The sequence below is a fragment of the Clupea harengus genome, chromosome 25 (genome assembly GCF_900700415.2).
Source record: "Clupea harengus chromosome 25, Ch_v2.0.2, whole genome shotgun sequence".
NCBI classification, from domain to species: domain Eukaryota; kingdom Metazoa; phylum Chordata; class Actinopteri; order Clupeiformes; family Clupeidae; genus Clupea; species Clupea harengus.
Window position 1 is genome coordinate 5,807,151 of NC_045176.1, and position 25,966 is coordinate 5,833,116.

At 41.6% G+C, this 25,966-nt stretch overlaps 4 protein-coding genes across 5 annotated transcripts in view; 3 read left to right on the forward strand and 1 right to left on the reverse strand.

Moving 5' to 3' along the window:
• Window positions 1-3,409, forward strand: part of LOC105891305 (SH3-containing GRB2-like protein 3-interacting protein 1) — a 19,274-nt gene extending 15,865 nt beyond the window's left edge. The window contains exons 19-22 of the mRNA XM_042703696.1: window positions 1,173-1,375; window positions 2,121-2,185; window positions 2,458-2,622; window positions 3,175-3,409. Coding sequence (XP_042559630.1) covers window positions 1,173-1,375; window positions 2,121-2,185; window positions 2,458-2,622; window positions 3,175-3,197 — 456 coding nt within the window. The 3' untranslated portion in view covers window positions 3,198-3,409. The remainder of the gene's footprint in view (window positions 1-1,172; window positions 1,376-2,120; window positions 2,186-2,457; window positions 2,623-3,174) is intronic.
• A 2,117-nt stretch (window positions 3,410-5,526) lies between these two features.
• dynlt5 (dynein light chain Tctex-type family member 5) lies at window positions 5,527-8,312 on the forward strand. Its single transcript, XM_012817469.2, has 5 exons — window positions 5,527-5,565; window positions 6,128-6,267; window positions 6,565-6,656; window positions 6,761-6,885; window positions 7,201-8,312. Exons 2-5 carry the CDS (start codon window positions 6,155-6,157, stop codon window positions 7,402-7,404), a joined length of 534 nt encoding a protein of 177 aa, XP_012672923.1. The 5' UTR covers window positions 5,527-5,565; window positions 6,128-6,154; the 3' UTR covers window positions 7,405-8,312.
• Window positions 8,313-8,435: 123 nt separating this feature from the next.
• Window positions 8,436-9,581, reverse strand: insl5b (insulin-like 5b). Its single transcript, XM_012817471.3, has 2 exons — window positions 9,206-9,581; window positions 8,436-8,756 (listed from the first exon to the last, which is right to left on the reverse strand). Exons 1-2 carry the CDS (start codon window positions 9,384-9,386, stop codon window positions 8,617-8,619), a joined length of 321 nt encoding a protein of 106 aa, XP_012672925.2. The 5' UTR covers window positions 9,387-9,581; the 3' UTR covers window positions 8,436-8,616.
• A 9,988-nt stretch (window positions 9,582-19,569) lies between these two features.
• On the forward strand, window positions 19,570-25,793 carry bcl6ab (BCL6A transcription repressor b). Of its 2 annotated transcripts, none has more exons than XM_031563024.2 (9): window positions 19,570-19,660; window positions 21,076-21,246; window positions 22,124-22,342; window positions 22,527-23,225; window positions 23,335-23,414; window positions 23,558-23,722; window positions 23,884-24,014; window positions 24,247-24,384; window positions 24,830-25,793. In XM_031563024.2, exons 2-9 carry the CDS (start codon window positions 21,086-21,088, stop codon window positions 24,971-24,973), a joined length of 1,737 nt encoding a protein of 578 aa, XP_031418884.1. In that variant the 5' UTR covers window positions 19,570-19,660; window positions 21,076-21,085; the 3' UTR covers window positions 24,974-25,793. The 2 variants fall into 2 exon arrangements, with proteins under 2 accessions (XP_031418884.1, XP_031418885.1); XM_031563025.2 differs by having other exon boundaries at window positions 19,624-19,713.
• Window positions 25,794-25,966: the final 173 nt, after the last annotated feature.

Sequence of the window (25,966 nt, forward strand, 5' to 3'; positions counted from 1 at the left end):
TGCTCTCTGTGTATTGGTTTGAGGCTAATACTGTTAGTAGTTTTTTTTAGGTAGTTCTTTGTTCCTGTGTGGTCATTATCATAATGCAACATTTGGTAGTTTCTCAGATTACTTCTGGGGTTTATTTGCAAGTGTGCCTTTCGTTGTTTTAAATTCTATTTCTTTTGATGATCGAGATCAGTTTTGAAGTTAAACTGTCTTTGTGCAGCTATAGTCAAGGGCAGTCATGTTTCATTCATTTTCACTACAACACTTACAAACGATAATCATGCTGGTGAAACCATCTGATGCTGATGAAACCACCCCCCGAGGCTAACAGTTTGTTTTCCTGAAGCATTCTATCCAGATGATGAACTTTGGAAAACAAATCCAAGGGTTACATTGTATTATGTTACTTTAACTTCTAAGAGGCTTCATTATAGCAAACTCGTAAGGCTGTACATATTCATTTACATATTTTTGGCATTTGCCTTTCGTTGTGTGTTGGATGTGGATATATCCTTCTCTGACAAGCCCTTGCAGAAATGTCTCTTTTTAAAACTGGTTTCATACTAGATGTGCCTCAGACTGCCCTAGTACTGTCCATACTGTTTGGAGCAACAAATGCTTTAAAATCCCTGAAAGCCTCTAATGTGTAAGTGTTAGGTGAACATTCACTCAAGTTACCTCAGGACTCAGGAGTTGCATATAAGTATATTTTTTCAACAACAACAAGCTCGTTGGGCTCACCCACGTCCTGGCAGACAAGAGAGAGGCACGGGCTCACTCCCAGACTGAGGCAGACAAGAGAGAAGCAAAATGAAACACATCACACAAGGTTTATTTAGAAAGAAGTTAGCGTTCTCTGACGCCAAAACACTTTGTCAGCAGGGATAACCACGTGGTGAGTCTCTGACGTCCAAGGTCATCTTAGACGTTCTTTTTGCAATGTAATGCATCAGCAAGGCAGAAAATAAGGACTACTAGTTCTTCTTTTCAGCCCTTGCTTACACACACACACAGAAGGTACACTTTTAAGCACATACACAGAGTTAGAAACGTCAGCATTTAAGAACAGAGACAGAAATGTCATGTTTCAGCTTACAAAGGCAAACGATTAACACACATACATACTTGATTAAAGTCAGACGTTCACATTTCCTTACCAGTAAGTATGCACCTCCCACCTGCAGGTGGCAGCAGAGGGCATCCAGTCCACCCCACTTAACCTGGCAGTTAGCTGGCGGGGTGATGCCACCAGCACCGACCTCAGGATAGACTACAAGTACAACATGGAGGCTATGCCTGTTCCTGTGCCCCTTACGAACATCCACTTCATGGTGCCTGTGGACGGTGGCGTTGCCAAACTCCAAGCCATGCTTCCACCTGCTACTTGGTAAAGCCTCTCTACCTATGACTATTTATAAGGCTGTACAATCAATATTATTGTTTCCTATTGACGAAAGCAAAGGAAAATGTAACAGTTCTACATGGACCCTTTCGTCACAAGACACCCCGTTGCTACGTAATAGTTCTCTGAAATTACTGCATAGACGAATATTGCTATAGAATTCTTATGTAGAGACAAGCCAAACAAGCATTAGGTCCAGCCCTTTTTTTATTACGTCAGCCTGTTAGAATCTTGGTATTGGATTGAGTAAGAATCTGCTGCAAACAAGGCTGGCATTGGCTGTCGAAGGATCAGCAAGCCACTAATGCTCTTTAAAATCCCTTCCAGAAGTTGACAAAAACACAATCTGTTTTCTGATTGAACTCTTGAGGTATGCCCCCACAAGGCAGACTGGTTTAGATGTTTTAAATGCAGTAAATGCGGGTAATTGTTCCCACCCCAAGATAGGTCAGATCTGCCTATCGTTGTCCCCAGAGACACATGGTAATACATATTTTACTTCATGAGACTAAGGTTGTATATTGAAAACAGTTGCCCAGTCTCTGGATGTTTTCTGGCATCTTTTGCTCTCCAAGTTTAAAATTATTATCTGAATGTCTGCACATTCAGCAAATATCTATACCATGTTCAAATTTTATTAGAAAGTTATTGTATAATTTTGTACAAAATACCTGATGGGCTTCAAAAATGTTCACAGGATTGTAATTCACTTGTTGTTTTACCCTTGAAGGAATCCAGAACAGCAGGAAATGCTTTGGAAGATTCCGGAACTTTCTCAGAAATCTGAAAATGGAGGTCAGTGATGTATCTATTAAGCTGTGGTGTTTAACTTGTTACACTGCGTGACAGAACATTTACTCAATTAGAGCTAAAATGATAGCTCCGAATGTTAACCTGTGTGTGTTGTGTTTTCATTAATCACTAACAAACCAATGTAAATAAAATAAATGTTCTGAGTCCATCTTTAATGCCAGTGAGACTTGTGCGAGCAGTGCAAAGTGCTGGAGTTTAGTGTTAGTATCTGCAGGAGCGCTGCTAATGGACTCCCTCCACGTCTCTCCCCCCAGGAGTGGGTGCTCTGCTGGGCCGCTTCGCACTGACGAAGGGCCCCAGTAAACCCTCCAGGCTGGTGGTGCAGTTCTCCAGTGAGGGAGCCACGCTCTCAGGTTCCAACTTCCAGCTAGCAGGAACCGGGTATCGGCTGTCCCTTGTCAAAAAAAGATTCTGTGCAGGTTTGTATTACGCTGTATTATAATGTCTCTATTAAAGGTGCAGTGTATGATTCTGCTGAAAGGTGGTTGATATTTGAGCTCAACAGCCAATCAAATTAGACGCCCTCCTTTCCATGTTCCGTGAAATAACGTTTTGATTGGCTGGAATAGTGTGTGGCTCAGTCCAAGCCACTCTGTTTGTTTCCCAGTTACAGAGCCAGGACTGTGTATGAACACCAGAGTTTTTTTTGAGCACACACGGAACGTACAGCTAGAGAACTACAAGGAGCAATTCGCTGAATTTGACCCAAAAAAAATGTGCAGACTGTACCTTAACAATAGCAACCATAACCACAACCAACTTGTTTATGATGTTTCATTTATACACATGCTCCACAAGTACATCTTGTTTATGATGTTTCATTTATACACATGCCCCACAAGTACATCTTGTTTATGATGTTTCATTTATACACATGCCCCACAAGTACATTTTGAAGCCAATTTTATTTCACAGAGAACAAAGCCAAGCATATGAAAGCTGTGGAAACAACATTCTGTTTGTCTTCACAGGGAAATATCTGGCTGATAATTAATGCTGCTGAAAATATTACCATATCTACAATGGCTTTAGACTGCTCTGCTCTGCTCTGCGGAAGGAGGGAGAGCCGTCTTTCATTCACGCCACGAACTGAGAAAGAAATGAGAAGAACATTTTTAACTGAAAAAGTCATTTGAGATCCTTTATCTTAACAAAGTAATGACTGATCTGTGTTTAGAGAATAATTTGTGTGTGTGTGTGTGTGTGTGTGTGTGTGTGTGTGTGTGTGTGTGTGTGTGTGTGTGTGTGAGAGAGAGAGAGAGTGAGTGAGAGAGAGACAGAGAGAGTTACGTGAACCTTGTATGCATACATTTATTACAAAAAAAAACGTGCAATACCACAACTCCACATCTGAGTTTATGCAAGTTGACACTACCTTATCCTTACTTTTTCATATTCTAATGAAGTTGTGTACATTCCTTCTCTCCGTCACTCCCCCACTCAAATCTGTTTGTAGGTCAAAGGTCAAATGTCCATTCAAATAGGGCAGTCCTTGTCACTGGTGCTGCTGATGCCCTGTTTGAAACGCTGAGGAAAACGTAAACTTGATAAATTACCAATTACCCGTGAATAGGATAGCCCCACTATGTGACTCATCATGTGGCATATTTCTTGGTTAGTTCAGTGTTAACAGTGACGAGCAATATGTCACATGTGACTGAAAGACAACACGGCAGTAGGACAGGGACCGTTCTGAATTAGCATGCAGGTAAAGTGAAATGGCAAAATCACCAAACAACATATCCCATAACCCTTTAGGATAGCGTTACTTACTAGTTATGTGATCCTGAGTGTGGAGTGATATGATGAGAGTTGAGACAAGAGAGGCCTTCAGGAGCAGTAACACTCACCATTGAAAATATTGGAATTATATATTATCGTTATGAATATCAAGGGACAGGGTGCCTTGCTGACAGGCTATATTGACTAAGTGTAGAGTTTTTTTATTGTTCTTTAATATTTTCATGAAAAAAGTTCAAATTCCTCATGGACTCTTGACAGCTTCGTGGTCTCAAACCTATAGACACAAACTAGATGTATTTTCAAGGTGTTTCAACATTCTGTGTTTAGGTGTGAAAGTTTTTCTTTTCCTTATTAGATTCAACTTTATGCTTGCTGTTCAGTTGTGTGTTTGTGCTGATTGAGTCATACTGGAAACAGGCATATTTTTCATATTCTTTCCCCATTGCCCTCTAAAATCCAGATGATGTGCAATGGCTCAACTTGCTCAAATTTTGCACACAAGAAGAGCTCAATCGTATATATATATATGAGAAAGATTTGGTGACTGAAATGCGATTTTATCTCATACTGTATGTTAATTTGTTTTCCACAATGTGGAGTATTTTGTTTACCATACTCCTGTAGCAATATCTAAAGAAATTATATGTAAAAATGTAAAATAAGAATTACTATTGCTATATCCACATGGATATAGGGTTTCTATGTATGGCCATAGAAAGGTTTTGTGTTGCTAAACAAGATGTCTTAGCCTTTCCAACACATGACAGCACTTTATTATTTATATATTTTTTGGTTGTTCATTTCTTATGATGTCTTTCATTGACTTTATGTGAGATAACTATGTCTTATGGATTTAAGTGTCGCTTCTTTCATTATCATCACAGTGTTTGTGTCCCCATTTATCATCTGCAGGAAGCAGCAGCAGTTCTGTATGGAATTATTGTAAGTTGTTGATTTAGACACATTTGTTTGGGTATCAAGAAAATGGTTGTTTATGTTCACCTTCGTATAAAAGTCACTTTGCAATTTAGAGCAGTAGTTACTGTGTGTGTACATATTTTATCACAGTTTCTCCATGACCAACATGTTTTTACTCTGCTCAAAGAACTCTGTCATTATACCTGGCATGACTCAGATTCAGAGAAACACTCCTGGATATGTTAAAGTGGAAAAATATTTCTAAATGCCATCAAACAATCACGCCATCTTAAAACACATTAACATGGATCCCTTTTCCCTACAAAATAAAACAAAATCAACAAATGTTTAATGTGACTCTTCTTTTTGTTCTCCTTTGTGGTGTAGATTTCAAAAGACATTGGGATTAGGATGAGACATTTATAGCCTCCATTTGACCCCTTTGTTTACAGCAGCATGAATTCTGAGAAAAGCCTCAGTTTTCACTCTCGGTTACTCATTTACGCACGCATACCACTCTACACGCGTAGGGGGGAATTATATGGCTCTCACTCATGATGGGCTGAGGTGAGTCCTCTTCCCGCTAAAAGAGTGAAGGAGGAAGTTGCTGAACACAAACTGGAAATCCCTCCCTAGCGTTGTCAAGACGACACAATGCTCAAGCTGACTTTGGGAGTTTCCGGTTTTCGAAGTGGATCGTGGTAGGCCTACGCTCTCTTCTTATCATTATATTTAAAATGTCCCATATGCATGCCTCTTCAAAAATATAAGTTTCATGTTCCACCCACGTTTTAGCTGGTCAGGTAATCGCAAAGAATGATAGTTGAGCTGACGTGTTTGTACCTGTCTTTTAAGTTTATGCTTGTTCATGGAAATGGGCTTTGTCTATGGTCTGGCTGCATATTTAGAATTTCAAATGCTCAGAATAATTGGTTAATAAGTTTGAACGTTCGACTGCTGTGTGCATATTGTTTTATTGGGGTGAATGTAAGCGTCGAACAGTACGAGGTGAAAGTGCATCGGCTGCATTAGTTGTTAACTGTTTTTAATGATTAGTACATTGGGTGCTGAACTTGTGCATTTCAATATGCTGTTTGACAGTGACGTACAACGAGAAGTCTATTCAGGTGAAATACATCCTGAAGCACAACAACTTTAGATAAACAACAACTCTAGCTGATAGAACCATTATGCTTATCAAAGCAGTATAAGACAGGAAACTATTTAGTTGGGATGTGCTGAGGAAAATAATGTGTTGTGTAGGCCTATGTATTATCTTAGACTGGAGAGATGTCTGATCTTGCAAAAGAGAAAGCTGCCCGGCTGCTGAAGAAAAGGGGCAGTTTGTCTTCTCTCGGCAGTCACGACTTTAAAGCCAAGGAAACTGTTGGGAAAACAAAAGAGTAAGTTTGGGTTTTTCCTGTTCTTTCTTTACTGTTTACTCTTTCCACGTATTTCTTGAGTTATTGAAGGCAGTCCTAGGATATTTCAATATGGATGGGATATTGTTAAATCCGCTCACTATGAACATCTGTGTCCTGACATACACCATAGCCATGCTTCTGGAATGTGTTAAACCACTGTGAAATTCGGACTTGAATAGTAATCATACAATTTGAGTATGGTGATAACCTAGTCCTGTCAGTTATAAAGGTCAATATTCATGTAAATGGTCTGTGCCTCATCCTTGCTTATGACAGCTCCATCAGTACAGTGTCCTACATAGATGAGCCTGGTCACCATGACGATAACCCACGACCAGCTGTGCAGACGGAGAACACCTATCAACTCAGTAAGATCTCCCGGCAGCTCAGTCAGATAATATGTTCTCAATCCTGTTGATATGTATTTATAAAATATCACCTCTGCCCACTTTTCTCCAAACCACCTGAACAGGCCCCATCAGACGCTTCCCTGTGACGACTGTCAACGACATTTTAAAGGATGTCCTCGCCAGTTACCTCCAAGAGGAGAAGTATGAGGCAGAGCTGTGTCGACAGATGACCAAAACGATATCAGAGGTACATTTTGTCAGAGAGGACTCTTCTAAATGTAAATCAATGTGAATACAAACATGATCTGGTGACGAATCCCCTACAGTACACAGCTTTGTTTTTCCATTTACATTAAGTCATTTAGCAGACGCTTTTATCCAAAGCGACTTTCAAGGATGTATACACATTTTTTTACATTTACACTGATGGCACACTGCACATCAGGAGCAATTAGGGGTTCAGTGTCTTGCTCAAGGACGCTTCGACAGGGAGTCGCACTAGCAAACTTCTGATTACTAAACGACTTCTCTACCTCCTGCACCACTGTCGCCCACATGTCAGGTTGTGAAGGCCAGGGTGAAAGAGCTGATGATCCCGCGCTACAAGATCCTCGTCCTGATCAGCATCGGGCAGCTGAGCAATCAGAACATGCGCGTGGGGAGCCGCTGCCTGTGGGACGCAGCCAACGACACGTTCTCCACGCACACCTTCAAGAACCGCTCGCTGTTTGCCGTCGCTAACGTGTACGGGGTCTACTCCGAGTGAGTCGCGGTCACTTATCTAGAGTGTGAGATCATAACAGCACCACTGCACCATGTGTTTCAATGTGTAAAAATCATTTTTAGAGAAAAGAACATTGCCCATAAGTTGATGTCAGATCTTTACTAGTGTCCAGGTGGCCATACATCGTGTATGGTTGGAATGTATTTGTTATAAAAAGGGATAATATAAAGTCCGCCGGTCAGCACAGGAAAATAAGTCCCGACAGGACCCTGACATGCAGTGGAGGACCCAGACGTGAATGTTCTGATAGCCCATTCAATTCAATGGAACTTTTTGCGACATTCTGAAGAGCCGTATAATAAGGCCTTTTTAATGTCCTTATTTGTAATTTCATGAATATCGAATGAATTATGTGTTATTAACATGTTTTTCCTAGTATTTATTTTATCATGGAAAATGTCCCGTACAAATATTGGATCAATCACTAGAAAATATTTAATGGCATCGATTCTAACTTTACCACCTCAACAACAGTATGGCTGTTACACAAGTTGAAATATATTACCTATACGTTATAATGTAAATATATAACCTATACATTATAATGTAAATGCTACCTATGTATACATGTATGTGCTTGTCTCTGTTTGTGGATATGTGTGTGCTTAGATGAGCTACTTATATGTGTGTTACAGTGCATTTGTTTAAAAAAAATGAAGCTTCAAATAGGAAGTTTTTACTTTGAAAACAATATTTGTGACAGATTGTTTGGTCAATGGACTAGCTGGTCACCAAAGTGCTAGAATGAATATTAGTTGTCTTCAGGATCTGGGCTTCTTGCTGCCATTGCTAACTATATTCAACATATCAAGACTCCATTACCTAATTTACTGACAAAAGCATAACTTGACTGCTTTTGAACATGAAAAATAAACATTGTATTGCTGTTAGTTTCCTCTGTGTCCTCAAGTTTGTACATTTCATTACAACACACTTCACCTGGGCTTCAATAAAGCAAGAAGTACAATTCCAGATTAGAAAACTTGAATTAGATCACATGAAACAGACACCAATTTACTGTATCAATGAGTTTTATTGTTGCAGAAACACAATGGCCGTACACACGCTGGCACAACATGGCATCAGCAGACTGCTGTGACTTTGGGCATCAAAGAGATGTGCCACCTTTCCAGGCATTTTCCTGTGATGGTGCAATCCCCCCTTTTTTTTTTAAAGTTAGTCCGTATGTGGCTGTCAGCAGAGCTTGGTGATGTCACTCTTGCGGCAGCCTACTTGGCAGCAGATGTTGCTGAGGAGTTGGGTCAGGTCTCGCCTCAGTCGGCGCGTCTCTGGAGTGGTCTCCGCTGACTCCAGGCCAGTCTGGTCTGTGTAACCTGTGGTCGACAGAAAAACCATCAGAACTGAAGAACAGAGATTAGGCGCCTCTTAGAACTGATCTCCAAAGACACATTACTATTGTGCACTTTCTCGTCAGGAAATTCAACAAATAAATGATATGCAGTGGAAATAGCTGTTAAATACATGCAGCATAATGCAAGAGAACGCTCGAAAGCAAAGAAAGATCTAGCTTCTCTGCAAAGTGCTTTATGACCCACTTTACAGTGATTACACAGGCCCTGTTTCCCAACACACCATACTTAAAATGTAGCTGTGATAACTACAGACAGTGCACCGAGCCAACCCAATATCCTGAAAGAAGTGTCATTTCCATGAAATTCACAGAAACGATGCATAACTGTATCTACATTCATCTCCACCCTGCACCTCCACCCTCCAACCTAATCTCCCCTCCACCCTGCCAAGTGCACACGCTGGCACTGACCTTCAGTGGCTGCCCCAGTAAAGGCCCGTCTCCATCTGGACCCCCCACACGTGTAGACCACGGCCCGCAGGAACTCCCGTCCACACAGCCTCAGCCCGCTGCTCCCGCTGCTCTCCACCGGGGTACCTATGGCCGCCAACAGCACACACAGAGCCACCGCTGGAAACAGGAAGGATCTCATCTTTTTTTTCTTTCGTGCAGTTCAGAAGAAGGCTACTTTTTGATAGTTCTCAAAGTATTTACCGCTGACAGCTGTTTTCTAACTATTATATGACATACACCTGTACTGATGACTCTTGCCTGGCTCTGTTAGATGAGATACACCTGTACTCTTGCCTGCGTCTGTGGTCAGCGCTCCTGTGCAGTCTTTGATTCCCGTAAGAGATCCGAGGAGCCCAATTTATACCTGTGTGCTTCCCTGCGGTGATGCCGGCTTCCCTGTAGTTTTTCAAAAGCCGACGCGTGCATCGTTTTTCCATCATCTTCCCTAATGAGGCCATTCCGACTCCATCAGGTGAGCAGGGCTTTCCTCTCCTTCACATTTGATAGGGCTTGCGATTGCATCACGATTTGTGGAATCACAAGAAAAGGTTAATTAGTGCCATCCGTCCGCTGAAACGTCATGGGGAGGGCTTGGGAGTCAGTTTGAACAACTTGGCTGTTTTAATGACTGGCCTTTCTCTAATGCTGTGGTTTAATGGTGTTGTTCAGGTTAAGTGGTCAAGTAAAGTGGTCAGCCCATCCCATAACACATGGTGACCACCCATAAACAAGGGGTTTCCTGGCTCTGATGAGGCCACCGGTCCACGTGGCTTTGGCACCAACGCCCTCGACCTCCATACCTTTGTCGTACCTTGGAGGACACAAACATATTTTAGTCCCTTTGATCGGGAATGGCGGCAGTCTGCCGCCTGTGACTCAGTAACACTAATGGAATCAGCGCTCAGTGCGTCACCAGTGTTTGAGGATGCTAATGCACTGAGCTAGAAATGATGACTGAGTCATACAACACACCCTCACCACACCCTTACTGTACTACAATAAAGAATAGGGAGATTAAAAACATTGAAGGAGACTAAATTAAGAATTGATGGAGACTACAAGTCTATACCTGTCCCTCATTGCTCTCCATCTGTGGTCATTTCACATGTGCACTCTCACCGCAGACACTCTCCAGGTCACAGTGAACAGATGTGGACCGGCCTGATGGCTAAAATCAGAGGCAGATGACTAGATTAGAGGTCAGTTTAGGACTGATCCTTTCCACACCCAAAGGCCACGGTCTGGATGTAATTCATAGGATGGATATATAAAATGTTAATGCTGAAAATGTTATTAGGGATATATTTTACTTCCTGATGGTTTGTTTTTGATTGATTTTACTTGAATTTAAAACAGTAATACACAACCTACCTGTTTTCGAAAATCGTATATTATTTAATTATTATTATATTATTATTATTTATTAATTCATATTAATTATATTATTATTATTAATATTATCATTATTGTTATATTATTTTAATCTTATTTTATTTGCAGCTCTGCCTCCCAGCACAAATGTGTAGTTATTTCTGTGTCCATTAGATGTCAGAATATGAATAGATTCATGTGTGGTGGGCTACTGGAAGATCATGGACATGCTTCATAGGAGGGAGACTCTGTCTTAAGGATTCTCTTTTATACAAGAGTGACACGGCCCTGCTGGCAAGTATCGTGTCATGTTAGTTTCTTCATCAAGACCTATAATCATCTATTGGTATGGTTCCGATAACTATGCTATTGCTACACTGCCCTGAAATTGTTGCTTGTTAGATCCGTTTGAGTTAAAAGACACAAAACATTCAATTTCTTAATACTTCACTTTTCCATTAGGTCCATTATGGTAGATCTTCAGAGACACAACATGTTCTGAACCAGGATTTATATGTACGGTGACATTTTAAAATCACTTTGCTTCTAAAATAAACTGGACTCCGATCGTCATTCTATGCACCTCGTCATATCATCTTAAATCATAAACTTTGTCACTTTCATTGTTCTGTACTGTCAAGTTGTACAAGTGTTATCGCGCAAACATATTTTGAAATGCCTTAAGGCATGTAATGTCATGATATAATCATAGCCTGTACCGCATTGTGTTTTATTGAACACGTGGTTTGGACTAATCATGCAAGCCTTGATCTCTATCAGGGGACTTCTGTGACTAGGACGTCATCTAGTTCTATTCAGATTAGACTGCATATAACTGCTACTGCATTTGATCACCAATGACCAGAGGTCCACAAAGTCACATAGTCCTGCAATCAGTTCCACAGGAAAACTCTCATACTGAGGGTCAATTCAATTAAATTCAATTTGATTTATATAGCGCCAAAACAATAACATTGTCTCAAGGCACTTTACAGAGCCCAGGGCCTGAACCCCCTTAGAGCAAGCACACACACACACACACACACACACACACACACACACACACACACACACACACACACACACACACACACACACACTCTTTACAGAGCCCAGGGCCTGAACCCCCATGAGGAACAATGGTTCCACATCCATCAGAGGGCAAAGGTCACGCTATAAGAGAGAGAATATTTTGTTAGAAGATAGATCAAATTGAGATACATTTAGGTAAGCAATTAACAGTAGGTAATATGGCCACTTCATCAGTATCAATATTAGCATGATACTATAAAATACTAGAAGGAGAGGGAGAGCGAGAGGCTGCCTGACAAAGTGTATGGGAATTATTTTAAAGTTATGTTCAGTTATGGTTGGCTGACAGGGTACACAGCAGTGCCTAACTGGCTAGCGACAGCCGCAACATGCGTTGCATGCTGTACCTGGGATCCGTACAGGCCCTCCTCCGTCTGTAGCCCAGTTATATTGATATTGGGAATTTGATATGTGTTTTGTAGCGATGAGCTAGGTTTAGTTATGTTGGCTGGCTTGGTGCATGGGGAATTGTAGTTATACAAGTGTAGTAAGTGTGGCAGGGTACAATAGCATCATAGAGCACCTAGGGCCAGGGTCATATTACGACTCTCAGTGCTATGACAGTGTCTTCCATTTCCTGTTGTTTTTCTACCTGTACCGTGTTGCCTCAAAAGGCTGCCGTTGGTCAGCCCAGTGGCTGGTCATATCTGATTCCCCTGGCATGAGTCCATCGATGCGGTGATCAGTAGCAGAGATGTGGAGGAAGAGGTGTCCTCTAGATGAATCAGGAAGTTCAACAGTGGAGAAAATAAGGGGCCGTGCAAACTCACAATGCTGTTGCCTGCCTCGAGGCCAGTGAGGATCCCACATTAGACAGAAGAGACACATGACACTGGGTCATGAGATCAGTTTATTTTCAGTTCATGATATACTACACTCACCAAGCAAGCTAGGGTCAATTTGGAGGTGTTCCTGTTAAATTCCTTCCTGATATACAATACGACGTGCGAGGAGAAACAGGTTACCTTTAATACAGATCATAGGATGCAGCTTTTGAGGAAGGACACTGTGACATTCTATGGTGAAACTTCTTTGACATCCTCTTTTCTTACATGGGCTGTCCTCAATTAGTGTGCAAAGAATACCCAGAATTTGGAGCAGTAAAAATCAAACTTCAAAATGAGTTTAAAATCAAACTGGTGGTAAAGCACTGGTATGTGAGTGACAGCACAGTGTGTTTTCTAACATACACCTAAGGTTTTTAGTTGACTTTGCTTATTATTTATTTTGGAATGTGATCATTCAAGCACAGGGGTACTGGGAGAAACAGAACCACGACAGACAAAGCTGACTGCGGAGTACCTGAAAGTAAACACAAACAATAAGCTGAAAGTAAACACAAACAATAAGCCTTCCTCCTTCCCCAGTGACTATTAGGTTGCATGAGCTGAACAAGATTTTCACATCCTGTTGCTCAAGTGTGACATTCGGAATCTTGCTGAACTAGTATGACTTGTCAACACTCAAGAACTAAAAGGGCAATCGATCCCGAGGGAAATTTAGGTCATCCATTCATTTGAGGTCTACACCCTTTAATCATCATTATTACTACGTAAGGATAATTGTGCTGGGTCTGTGGTTCCTGATGGCAATGACTCTGCCAACAGCGGGGAGCTCATTAAGCCTGACCTGTTCCTGAATGCAAACTACACATAGGTTTGGGTGTGTGAAAATTACACCCAACTAGACTGACAAAAGAAGGTCTTTCATCAGGTTGAATAACTTAAAGTTATGACTCAGCTGTTCCTGGCTTGACTTGATTTGATTTGGTTTCATCCGATGATGATCGGAACATCTGGTCTGACGTTTATAGGTTTGGAGGCTGGACACAATTTTGGCTCTGAAAATTCCAGATTTGGAAATTTGGGATTTGTTTGGACTCATTCAGTAGCTTACTAGGGCCAATGTGGTCTTGCAAAAACAAACTCTGGATATCTGCCACTAACTGCCACTTGAAGCCAATCTTCAGGCATATTAATTGCCAACCAGAAAAAAAGGTAAGTGAAATTAAACACCTGAAGCGGGTGAACTTGAGCTGAACTCAACACCAGTGAAAAAAAAAACATCAGAATGCGAAACTACAAAAATGAAAAAAAACAAAGTTCTGAAAAGTTTTGGAGTACCATTTATACCATGCCTTCTCCATGACAACCATGGTAAAAACAAACAAGGACAAGGACAACAGAAGTTTACATTAAAATGAAGAATCCAAAAGAGGCTTGCTTCCCTTCACCTGGCCATTAGATGGAAGCAGTGAATTGTCACCTGTTCTGGTGTTCCCACGCTTTACCACCGCAGCCTCTCTGGCCATGAGCTGGATGAGCCACATGCCGACAGGTAACTATGAACGTGCTCACTGGTTCATTTTTCTCTGAGAGCACTGACCAGCACCAGGTCATTCAACACATATTGTGGTCTCTGCGTGAAGGTTTGCCCCCATTACTTGGCTGACATCTCTTCTACAGCTTGTTACCACTTTGAGGAGAAGGACTTGCTGTGACTTGCTGTTGAAAACCTGAGAAGAATGTTTGTATACCATGTTCATGTTGGGTTGGAATGTATTACCACACTGTAATTGGGTAAGGGCAATAATTTGCATATTACTGTGTTTCTCTTGTTATCTTGTATGTTATTATTTAGATTTCTGTGAGGAAAGTGTCTGATGACCATAATTATGTTATAAGTTTGATATGACCTATTGCCATTAAAATTATTGCATTAGTATTTGTCTGTGTGTGTGTGTGTGTGTGTGTGTGTGTCTGTGTGTGTGTGTGTGTGTGTGTGTGTGTGTGTGTGTGTGTGTGTGTGTGTGTGTCTGTGTGTCTGTCTGTGTGTCTGTCTGTCTGTCTGTCAGGACATCATAAGCCGTGGCTCAGGAGATGAAGCAGACATCCAGGGATCAGAGGACTCCTGGCTCAACTTTGGTCAGGTTCCTCCTCAAATGCCCATTTTCCATTAAGCACGCTTCACACTTTCAAAACCACGCTCATGGGTGTTTCCTGTTTGTCTATTGCCAAGCTCACCATAGCATACTGCAGGACCCATGTTGATTTTGGTTAGCGCTCTAACTCTTGGGGAACCAAGACGGAGCTAGAAATCCGCAGACTGTTAATTGGTCAGACAAAGTCATGTGCCCACCGCATACTTGTATCTGTTCTGGCCTCAGTGAAAGGATGTCTAGGCTAAAAATGTAGCCTACAGCTAACAAGTTTAACAGTAGCAATACTTGAGAAATGTTAAGTAGCTATGTGCATAACTAAGACTTCCTTACTTAATGTGTGTGTAGCTTTTGATTTCAATTAGGAGGCCACACTTGGCTCAGTTTAAAAATACTGTTAACCCTGTCTGACTCCACTTAAGTGTGGGCCTTTATGTAAAAATAAGCAGTTGGTCAGTGTAAAAGGTTTTATTTATATGTAACTTAGTAGGAGTTTGCATTAACGTTCTAGCTGCTACGGTTATTTCCTACACTGTTGTCTTTTTTTAATAACCAGTTTTTAAACACACAAACAACTGATATTGTGTGTAATGTGGCTGTTCAGGTCTAGCGGCGTACAAAGTTGTATCATAACCAAGGATGTAGCCACAGCTGTCATTTAAGAATTTCATAGATTTCAAGATCCTAAAAATAGGATGGAACTGTGCTGTGTACTGTGGATGTGAACTGTGCTGGCATTGTTCTCTCCAAACCAGTAGAAATAACATGTTTTCAAAGCTAGCACATGTCTCCAAAGAAAGGCCAATTCACACACACACACACACACCCACACACACACACACACACACACACACACACACACACACACACACACACACACACACACACACACAATGGAATCCACAGCATTCTTTTTCTCCATAGATGAACCTTAGTGCTCAGGGAGAGAACACAAGGTCACATGGTGCGCTGTGCTTCTTTTCTTTTCACGCACACATGTGTGGTGATCTTTGTGCTCCATCTTTTCAATCTGCTGCACATTTGCATGTCATGCTGTGCTCTGATTAAGGGCATGTCATGGCTACACAGTGGACTATCCATATGGGTTTCGCAATTAGCTATTTTCTTACTAAGGAAGATCCCTAATTGCTTGTTTCTCTAGATCCCTCTTACACAAACACAATAGGATTTCACTCAGCCACTCCAATCACACTGAAGAGATGAAGGCTGAAAATTACTATTTCTTCTTCTGCATGGCCTGCTTTCAATGCCCTAACCTCTACGGTGAGTGATAAGTTCTGTTCTGTTTCTCATGAAATTTGACATTTGATTTGTCAAGTCTGCCACTGAGACAGACTTTAATTCACATGGATGCTACTTTTCCAAATGAGCAATATTTAGCTGCACTGTTCATCATGGAATTATAACTTGTTGCTGTGGAATTTCTCATCTTGTGTTAATGTCAACTTGCACCAGGAGCCAAAGAAATGAGTGTGCCTGCCTGGCTGATGTGTTTTTCCAGGCCTGGCTGAAAGAAGGATGCCTCCCTCAGAAGCAGCACTGAAGCAGGACACAAGCAGTTTTTAGTGGCCATATTTGCTGATTAGTCAAAAAAACTTCTTCAGGAGATACTATGGCCATAAATAACTATAGGATTCAAATAGTCTGGTGGGCAGGTTTTATGATGACCAGACACTTTCCCCACAGAAATCTAAAATAACACAGGGCGGGAACGATCAATTAGAGAAGATATATGTGTCATAAATGCTGTAGTTGCAAAGGATAGGATTTTTATCATTTAACTGAATTATAAAAACTGAATTAAAGGTTACCTGCTTGCATTTAGACTAAAACCAGTTTTGGCCAGTCTGTTTCCATGGTAGTACAGCATAACATCCACTCTTTTGGTGATGTATTGTGCATGTTCTGTCTCATGTCTGCCTATATCTGATTAATAGGTCTGTATTCTGTTCATACATAGGAAAAGAGGATAATTCATTGTGCTAGTCATCACAATCGCAGTCCTCTAGCTGTCTGTTCAGTGGTTAGGGTCCTACGGTGTTCATACACAATCCAGGTTCGGACAATTCCAGCCAATCAACATGTTGCTTCAGGAGCACTGAAGGGAAGGTGTAATTTGATTTGCTGTTGAGCTCAAATATCAACAACCTTTCGCCAGAATCACGGATTGCATCTTCTGGAATGAGAACCCTATCTTGTAGACACCCAAAGGAAACAATGTGCTACAATACCACACCATGTAACACCACGTAAACGGCCAGATACACCACAACCATCACTGAGAGACTTTCCCACAACAATCCGAGAGATTAATACTGTAACAAAAACCCAATACTACCTCACCAGCCGTGACAAACCACCCTTCTTGAGCACTTCATAGATGTTGTCAATTGGGCACCTTGTCTGATCAGTGCTTGAATTGGGCTCATGATCCCTCCAGCAGGCTCAACAATCAGACAGCTCCTTTAATGCTACTCTAAGCTACCAGCAGGCTCAACAATCAGACAGCTCCTTTAATGATACTCTAAGCTACCAGTTCGGAATACTTCAATATCTTCTGTTCAGTAACTTCATCATTTGCATTTTTGAAGGGAATAGTTAACTTAAAAAAGTAAACTATTCGTTCGCCCTTAAAGTATCACCATGTCTGGTCTCAAAGTGGTTACCACAATGCACTGTGGGACGTGAAGTTGTCTACCAATATCAGGTCAGCAATTTCCAATCCTGTTTACACTATTTGCCAACACTGTTCTTGTGTGCCTGGCCTCCACTTCTCTGCCCCTCCCACACAAAGGAAACCATATTATTGGTGTCATTATTAAAGAGTTAACATTGGCCCATTTGCTCTCAAAGAAACATGACAATAATTCTAGAACCTGGTTACGTCTTCAAGTGTAGCGACCCTGGGTCAAACTGATTTTACAACTTGTATTTACAACACCTTTCATTGTGGCGATAAACGGCACGTAACTTGCACTTTCCGTCTTTGCCAACCCACTGACTAAGGTTCTGAGGTGCTGGTGGCTCCAACAATACATTTAATTTGGTTAGCTTCCATAGCCCACAAGTCTCTCTGCGCAATGTTCTTTTTCTCAACTTTTTGCCATTTCGTCCACTGCCCGCACTTGCTTGAGAAGCTGCTGTTGCTTATCTAACTTCCTCTTCCTGCTTACAAATAAAGCTTGTTACCATCTGTCTCCTCTCTGGCAATTTAGCCTTACTCCATGCTTTCCAAATATCACCAGAACCAAACCCTGCCTTGTCTGTCTGTACCTGCCCAAGAATGTCCATATGCTTTAGGGCTCCCTGTACAAGTTGACCTGACTCCTGTGGAAGCTTTCCTAGCTTTCGCAACTGGAGCCAGGTTTTTAAACACTGGATTCTTAAAGTCTGACAAAGACTGGCCTTTTTTTTCTTTTTCAAATCAATGGTCAGATGTACATGGAATAAACTCTTACTTTAACATTTATCAACTGTGTAGTACCACTGTTGGTTTTGTTGGTTATTTGTGTCTCAACGCTGTCCACACAATCCAGTGACGCGAATCTTTACAACATGGGTAGAGATGAATATCTATGTCTGATTTGACTGGTGTATTGTATTTATGCAAATAAACTTACGTTGTGGTCAAAAATAAGAGCTCCCTTTCACATCAGCCAGATGAGACTGTGTTAATGTTTCAAGTCTTTTATTGTCAGATGCACAGAACAACAGAGTCAGACTGGGCACTGAAATTCTTAAGACAAGACACCACACAGCAACCTTACATAACATAACATAATATAACATAACATATAAGTACTCTGAACATAAATTACACATATGATAAACATACAGTAAACCTACTAAATATACAAAATAAAAATATAATACAATATAGCAAACATATAATAACCTATACTAACCTGTTGAAAGGCCTATCTCAAAGAAGTGTTGTTTAGTATAAATTCACAACATCCACCGGCTTTTTATGGTTCAAGATTCATCACCAGTGCACCTCACTTTATCAGTGAGTGAGATTTCAGTTCTGTAGGATTCAGCTTAGACAATGAGAGAGGAGGAAGTAAGGGAAAGGTGTATTCATCTGTTTACATAGCTTTCTCACAATACAATTTTCATTACTGCTCAAGTCTGTCGATATCTTCGTATACGTAGCCTACAATGAATGTCTGTAGTTGCGCCTAGTCATTTAATCATTTAGCTTACTTAAAATATCCCAATCTGACTGGGGAAGTGAGCCTAATAATTCACAGGTTTTCATAACTTTTTTCAAACTACCTTACATCAACATACAACTTACGCCATGAAGCCAACGATTTCTTTAACCAAATGATCGAACCCAATTAATGAAACCAAATCAAAAAGTATAACTGAAAAGAAACGCAAAACGGCACATAGTCAAACGACGAAAGAGGATCAGCCTAACAAATGACAGGGTTAGAGAGTGTCTTTGACTGTTTGCCTCACAGAAGGCAAACCTTGAACAAGGTAAAGATATATACATACAACGTAATGGGTAATTCGTAACGGGCCTGCATTCAACCACACGTCGATAACTTTCAATATTCTGATGATTTAAAAATAAGTTTCGTAATTTCTCATTCTTCTCTCCCCTGATTTTTCGCTATGCCTTCCAGTAATTCTCAAGAAACACTTCTGACCTTGTGGTTGCAACTGGAGTTTATACGTCACTTCTGGTCGTACCATGAATAGGGTTTATTAAATAGACTCTTACAGACTGAAACTGTTTTTAAAGTGATGATGCACGTTTAAATATCTAAGGTCGCTTGAAAATATTTTTTAAAGCAAGTCATTCAATTAGGGAAATTTAGGAAACAATGAAGCCACTTTCAAATGCAGTACGACTAATGGTCTTCCCTTACCAATGAGACATGGTACTGTCTTTCTGCCAATTCCGAGAACTGTGCTGTCGGGATTCTCAGAGTTAACTTTCCGAGAATTGCTGGAGGACACTTCGTGGAACTCAACAGGTGGAATTTTAAGAATTTTACTCTAGTGATAGACTATTAGGCTACTTACAAATGTAAGAGTTTAAATCCGTTGTATTCTTTATTTCTAAATATAAAACCGAATTATTTATTGAATTGAACATTGCAACTTGAATTAGGTCAAATGTATGTGAACGTATAAATGGGTTCTTTACACCTTGATCTTGGAATGTGACACTTTATCAGATTAACTCAATCCAATTGTTAACAGCGTTGACAACCTACTGTGTGATTTTTTGCTCTACTTTAATCGTAGTCTTAGAGGTCATAGTCACTGCTGTGTCATGATTACGGAAAACTGGTTATTTGCTCGTCATTTTTCCTTTTATTGTTAAGAAAGCAGGCGATGTGGTAGGCACTAGAAACTTATCTAAGCTTATTTTTGCTGACTAGGAACGGCTTCAGGGTAAAACCAGATAGGGCTAAGCCTCCTCAAAGAATGCAGGCCACCTAGTGTCAATGTGGTATACAGTATATATAGTCGAATATGTTAAAATGTAGCTGATAGAGTTATCAAGTAGGCAAGGCCAACCTAGATTGTACGCCAAACGTATCAAAATGTTTACACGAATGAGGTACAGGTCTTTGTTTCAGAGCTTTTGATACCACTGAAAATACATCAAAGTTTTACTATTTCTTGCGAAGTTCTTGAAATTGTATTTCCTGTGGTAATGTGGACTGAGAACTGAATTATTACAAGTTAAAGAGGAACCTGTCTATCTCTGCAGAAAGCGTCTGAGTAATGAGCTTTGTAGTACTGCAGATCCACAAGTATGTCTCTAATCTGTAGTGAGCCATTGATTCTTCACCCCAGCAAACAATGTACGCTCAAGTGTAACGTCTTGATCTTGACAGGCAGAGGGAAAATACGTGTTTTGTCTGTTTCTTTAATTAATAAGTCAAGGAATGGGAGTGCATTAAGATAGCACAGAGGCATTTGACTGTGTAGGCTATGTGTGTTGAAATCTGATGAGTCAGACAAGAATTTTAGTTGTCTATGTTTTCCATTATCTGTGGAAAGTGATACAGTGGTCTTGGAATCAGAATGGTTTTAGTCATGAGGATGCCCCAAGGGACCAAAATGTCAAACGTTTGGAAGCTCATACAACAGTTCAGTTCAGCTATAGTGCACCTCAAATTGAAGAATTGAAACCATAGACAATCATTTTGGAATAAACCCTGGAATGTACATGCTATGTGTGTGTGTGTAAGTGTATGGATTGTATAAAATGTTGAATCACATATGGGCATAACATCATTATAAGATATGTATGAGATTAAATAGTCTTGTGATCTCAGTAGCACTGTACCATTTACTATGTATAGCACAAAAGGAACAGCACCATTTAGCTTACTTCGATGAACATGAACTGAATCTGGTTTTTGTGTGGTTGCAGACCCCACGCTATGGCCAACACAGCGGATGGCTGCATCCAATTCACACGCCATGCTGGAGATGTGCTTTTCAACTTCAACTGCTTACGCAGCCGAAATATCATGACCGATGTCACTGTAACAGTCAATGGCCAGCAGTTTCAGGCACACAAGACAGTTCTCATTGCTTGCAGGTAGGTGGTGTGTTTGAATAAGTGTTCCCGTAAAGGGACACTGAAAAGCATCAAATGTCATGAGAATTGGGCCAAGTCATAACCAGACAGAGGGCTTTTTTTCTCAACTACGGTGAAACTAGGTAAAAAAGGTAGAGAATGTTATGTGATTTTATGGCACATGTTCAGGTCATTATGTTATACTCTGATTGTCGGATTTCCAGATGACCGTTTTATTTAAGCACAGTGTGTAGTTTTTAGTGGCATCTATTAGTAGAAATGGAATGTAGTATTCATAATTATTAAGTTTTCATTAGTGTACAATTGCCTGCAACTGCAAATTGTTGTGTTTTCGTTAGCTTAGAGTGAGCCCTTCATATCTACTTAGGGAGAGGGTCCTCTTCCACAGAGTCTGCCATGATTCAGTAGCCCAGAACGACAAACCAAAGCACACAATTTTGCGTTTTATGGCATTTGACGGCCACCGTAGGTACTCGCACACGCAAGGGTGGGAGGGGTACTCAGCTGGTTGCAATTCACCAACCTCACCACTAGATGCCACTAAAAACTACACACTGTACCTTTAAATCTTTGATTAACCCCAAGTATAACAATTTGTTGTATTCACATATATGTTTTGCCTACATTGTATCATTTATAACTTGTGGTATTGTATTTGCAGAATAAGTGTTTTTTCTTTTTCTTCTAATTATACATAAATACTGTCAATACTGTCAGTTGAAATGTGATCCTAGGTGGTTGTCTTTTTTTCCTTTATGAAATTGGATTCAATCCAAATCACGGCATGAGTGTTCGTTCTCTTCTATGCATACTAACTCTACAAGCATACCAAATCTCTAAAATCCATCCTTTCCTCTCTTTTCTTTTCTCTCTTAAGTGGGCTCTTCTACACTATACTCACCAGCTCTGACAAAAACATGAGCACCATCAGCCTGGACCCCACAGTGGACTCTGTGGGCTTCTCAGCACTTCTGGACTTTATGTACACTTCCTGTTTGGCCCTCAATGACAGCTGCATCCTCTCCATCCTGACCACAGCCATATACCTCCAGATGGATCACGTGGTGGACACATGTCAAAGAGTTGTCAAGACTAGGTGAGCCAGGCAGTTTGATTACGGCTGTCTGTATCAGCACAGCAGACCAATGATAAATTCCAACAGAACGTCGATGTAGGGGAATGTTTGCCTCACGCATGAGGTGAGGCAATCTTGTTATATAAAGTAATCTCCCTCTCTTTCTCTCTCTCTCGTTTTCTATCTCTCATTCTTTTAATTAAAGAGGCTTACACCAACGGCAGCCAGTAGAGCAGGACTTGACACCTATCTTCTGGCGGACTCGGGACCCATCTCCCTCTACTTTCTCTGGGCACAGCGTTCCTCGTAGTCACATCTACGGACGTGTCCCCATTCCCCAGGGGCAAGCGGCTCCTTACTGGCACATCCCCGATCGCAGTGACGCACCTCTGCGAATTGCGAATCTATCTAAAATGAGGCGTCTCCACTCCACGTTCGACAGCAACCTTGTTATGCATCCCCTCTCATCTCTGTCCACCGTGGACAACCAGATGCAACCACCTTGGTCTGTGGCCCACCCCAAGCAGGGGCGTAACCAGACGCGGGCGGACGACACAGACTGCCGCAAACTCCGGGAGGTGAAGAGGCACGAGGAGGAAGAGGAGCAGGAAGACCTCCCGCGGAGTCCTCACAGGTCGGACTGCCAGCCCAGCTCCCCCATGGAGTCCAGCAGCTGCAGCAAGGAGGTGGCGTCTCCTGGCACCTCCTCCTCCCCCCTCAGCCCTCACAACAGACAGGGAGAACCTAAGGTCCACTACTGGAAGAAGCACAAGTTCATTGTGCTGAACGCCTCTCAAGAGAAGGAGCAGCAGAGCGAAGAATCTACCTCACAGACTAGCCAAGGGGAGAAGAAGGAACAGGAGGATCGGCTTCAACAGGTCAGACGGCTTAATAGCATCAGCAGGTGAGGACGGGTAATTAACTCTCAAGCTGAGCTGATTAGTGTGTGTGTGTGTGTGTGTGTGTGTGATAGAGAGAGAAAGAGAGGTTCATATTTGTATTTCTGCTTCTAGGATATCTGAAGAGGGCCATCAGGGATTGGACTCCGCAAAACTACAGGCTGAATGTTCAGAATCAAATTGCATTGTGTCAGGTAGGTCTTCAGACAAACCAGATTGCTTTCTGACAGAAGACTTCTTAGACTGAATGGACACACTGTAAGGTATTAATGACAACAACAGGGCTACTTTTTCAACTAAGCCTTCAACCTAAGTTGCTTTGTTCGTTGTTTCTCAGAAAACGTAGGCAACTTTTGCAAGGAATGTGACTTGCCAATCACAGAGGGCGTTTGTCACCAACACTCTCTTCAGGGCCACGGTGACAAACCATACAAATGTGACAACTGCCCCGCGACCTTCAGCTGCAAAGGTCATCTTGCTAGCCACAAGTCTCTTCACATGGGTAAAATACCTCATCTTGAAATTGTTTGTTATCTCCTTTGTCTTCATGCTGGCAGACCTTTACAAATGAATCTATAGGACTGGACTGGACACACATTTGCTCACTATTAATTCTGACATAGATTGTTTGTAAATATCCTTGCTCAATGTTGTGTTTTCCAGGAGAGAAACCTTACCGCTGTTCTGTTTGTGGAGCTCAGTTTAACAGACCAGCAAACCTGAAGACCCACAGCCGGATCCACTCGGGCGAAAAGCCGTACAAATGCGAAACATGTGGCGCTCGCTTTGTGCAGGTTAGCCTTAAAACTACAAATGGATAATGAATAAGCAATTTTGCCATACTTTTTTATCAGTGGAGTTGGTTGTAGCTCACATATCTACACATTGTTGCAATAGGATAATACCATGAAGGCCATTGGCAACAGATAAACTGTCTCTGCTTTGCACCACTGTGAAGGTTGTAGATAAGTGCGCTGTGTCTGACTAGGATCGCACCCCTCTCCTCACTCCTGCTTATCTCTCCAGGTGGCACACCTCAGGGCCCACGTTCTCATTCACACCGGAGAGAAGCCGTACCCCTGCGACGTGTGCGGCTCGCGTTTCCGTCACCTGCAGACCCTGAAGAGTCACAAGCGCATACACACAGGAGAGAAGCCCTATCAGGTGAGCCATCGCTATTCGAGTAAAAAAAGATTTCAGTCAGATTTCTGATTTCTCACACACAAATGCAGAACTGTAACGACTTGCAGCTGAGTTTCAAGAGGCAGCTCTGCCCACATTCCAGAAAAGTACAAACACGGGACAAAACAAAATGAATATCACAACAACTGTGTTGTTTAGCAGATCCTCATTGTCAACACACGGAGGAGTACACCATGTTATCTAACCTGTCACTCGACATTTTCTCAACTAAGGCTCTTCAAACCTGGCCTTTCACATAACCAGTTCACTTCCATTAGCTACAGACGTTTAAGTATGTCACCCTTGACTTTTCATATAACCCTTCTTCTGTGTGCTGTGTTATTACAAAGGCACCTGGATTGGGAACTGCAGGGTTAAGTGCCAGGTGTCAGTCTGACATGATAAACCATTCCTTTCCTTCCTCCAGTGTGACCACTGCAAGTTACCCTTTCGCCACAAGAGCCAGCTGAGGCTTCACCTCCGTCAGAAGCACGGCGCTGTGACCAGTGGCAGAACTCCGCATCTTAGACCTGGCAGTGCCCTTCACCCTCATGCAGTCAGCCCCCACTGAGCAGAGTGAACCTGGCTGATGCTTATACTCAGGGTTCAAGTTTATATTTTTATAGCCCATCAGTGGTGCAGACAACCCAAATATCTTTCCGTTATTACAGGGCTAAATGCGATGGTAGAAAATGACTACTTCATGTTTCACTTTTTAATGTGCAGTGCCACTGATTAGCGATGAATTGGCTACTGTAGTAAGAGATGATTGTTTTTTTTTTACATTGTTATTATGTACTGGTACTTGCTACCTTGTTTTTCATTTGTGTGTGTAAAAGTGTAGATATTTGTAAATATTTAACAGTCTAAAATTTTGTATTTAAAACAATCCAAAATTAAGAAATGTGAACTATTTTTTTACTAGAATTATGCCTAATATGACTTGTATCTGTAACATCAGTCAAGGGTACTGTATTGGTGTGGTACATCTGATTGTACTCAGCCAGCCATGAGCATGCAACTCGTCCTTTGTCCAAACCCATTGAGATATTGGTCCAGCGTCCAATGATGCCCTGTGCTTCCATGCAGTCTGACACATGGAGGAGGTATCAGTGGTTGCAACATGGCACCCACTGCTTTGGGTTGTGGCGCTGGCTCACGAGCACCACTGGGCGGGAGTATGATGCAACAAAATGCAATAGCCATGCACTGAGTGCTTGTACTGCTGTGAAGCATTTCTTGCATGCATGCAAGGCCGTGTCACACTTTAAAGGTCTCATGGCTGTCTTTTCGTATACAACAGTGTACTCTAGCTGTATTTCCTCTTTAGCTGGTTTCGGTTACTAAATCAGCATCACCTGACTTTTATATGACATAAATATTACAAAATACGACACGAGTGCTGTTCTGATTTGGGAGGATGGGTTCTTGGGTGCCATATTCAATGGATTACACACACAGGCATGTCTGGAGAGATTTCCACTCATTGAATGTTTCCCAAATGGACAGTCACACACAGACAAGGGAGTCGTGTGCCTCCTCTCATTCAGCCCTAGCCGCCACT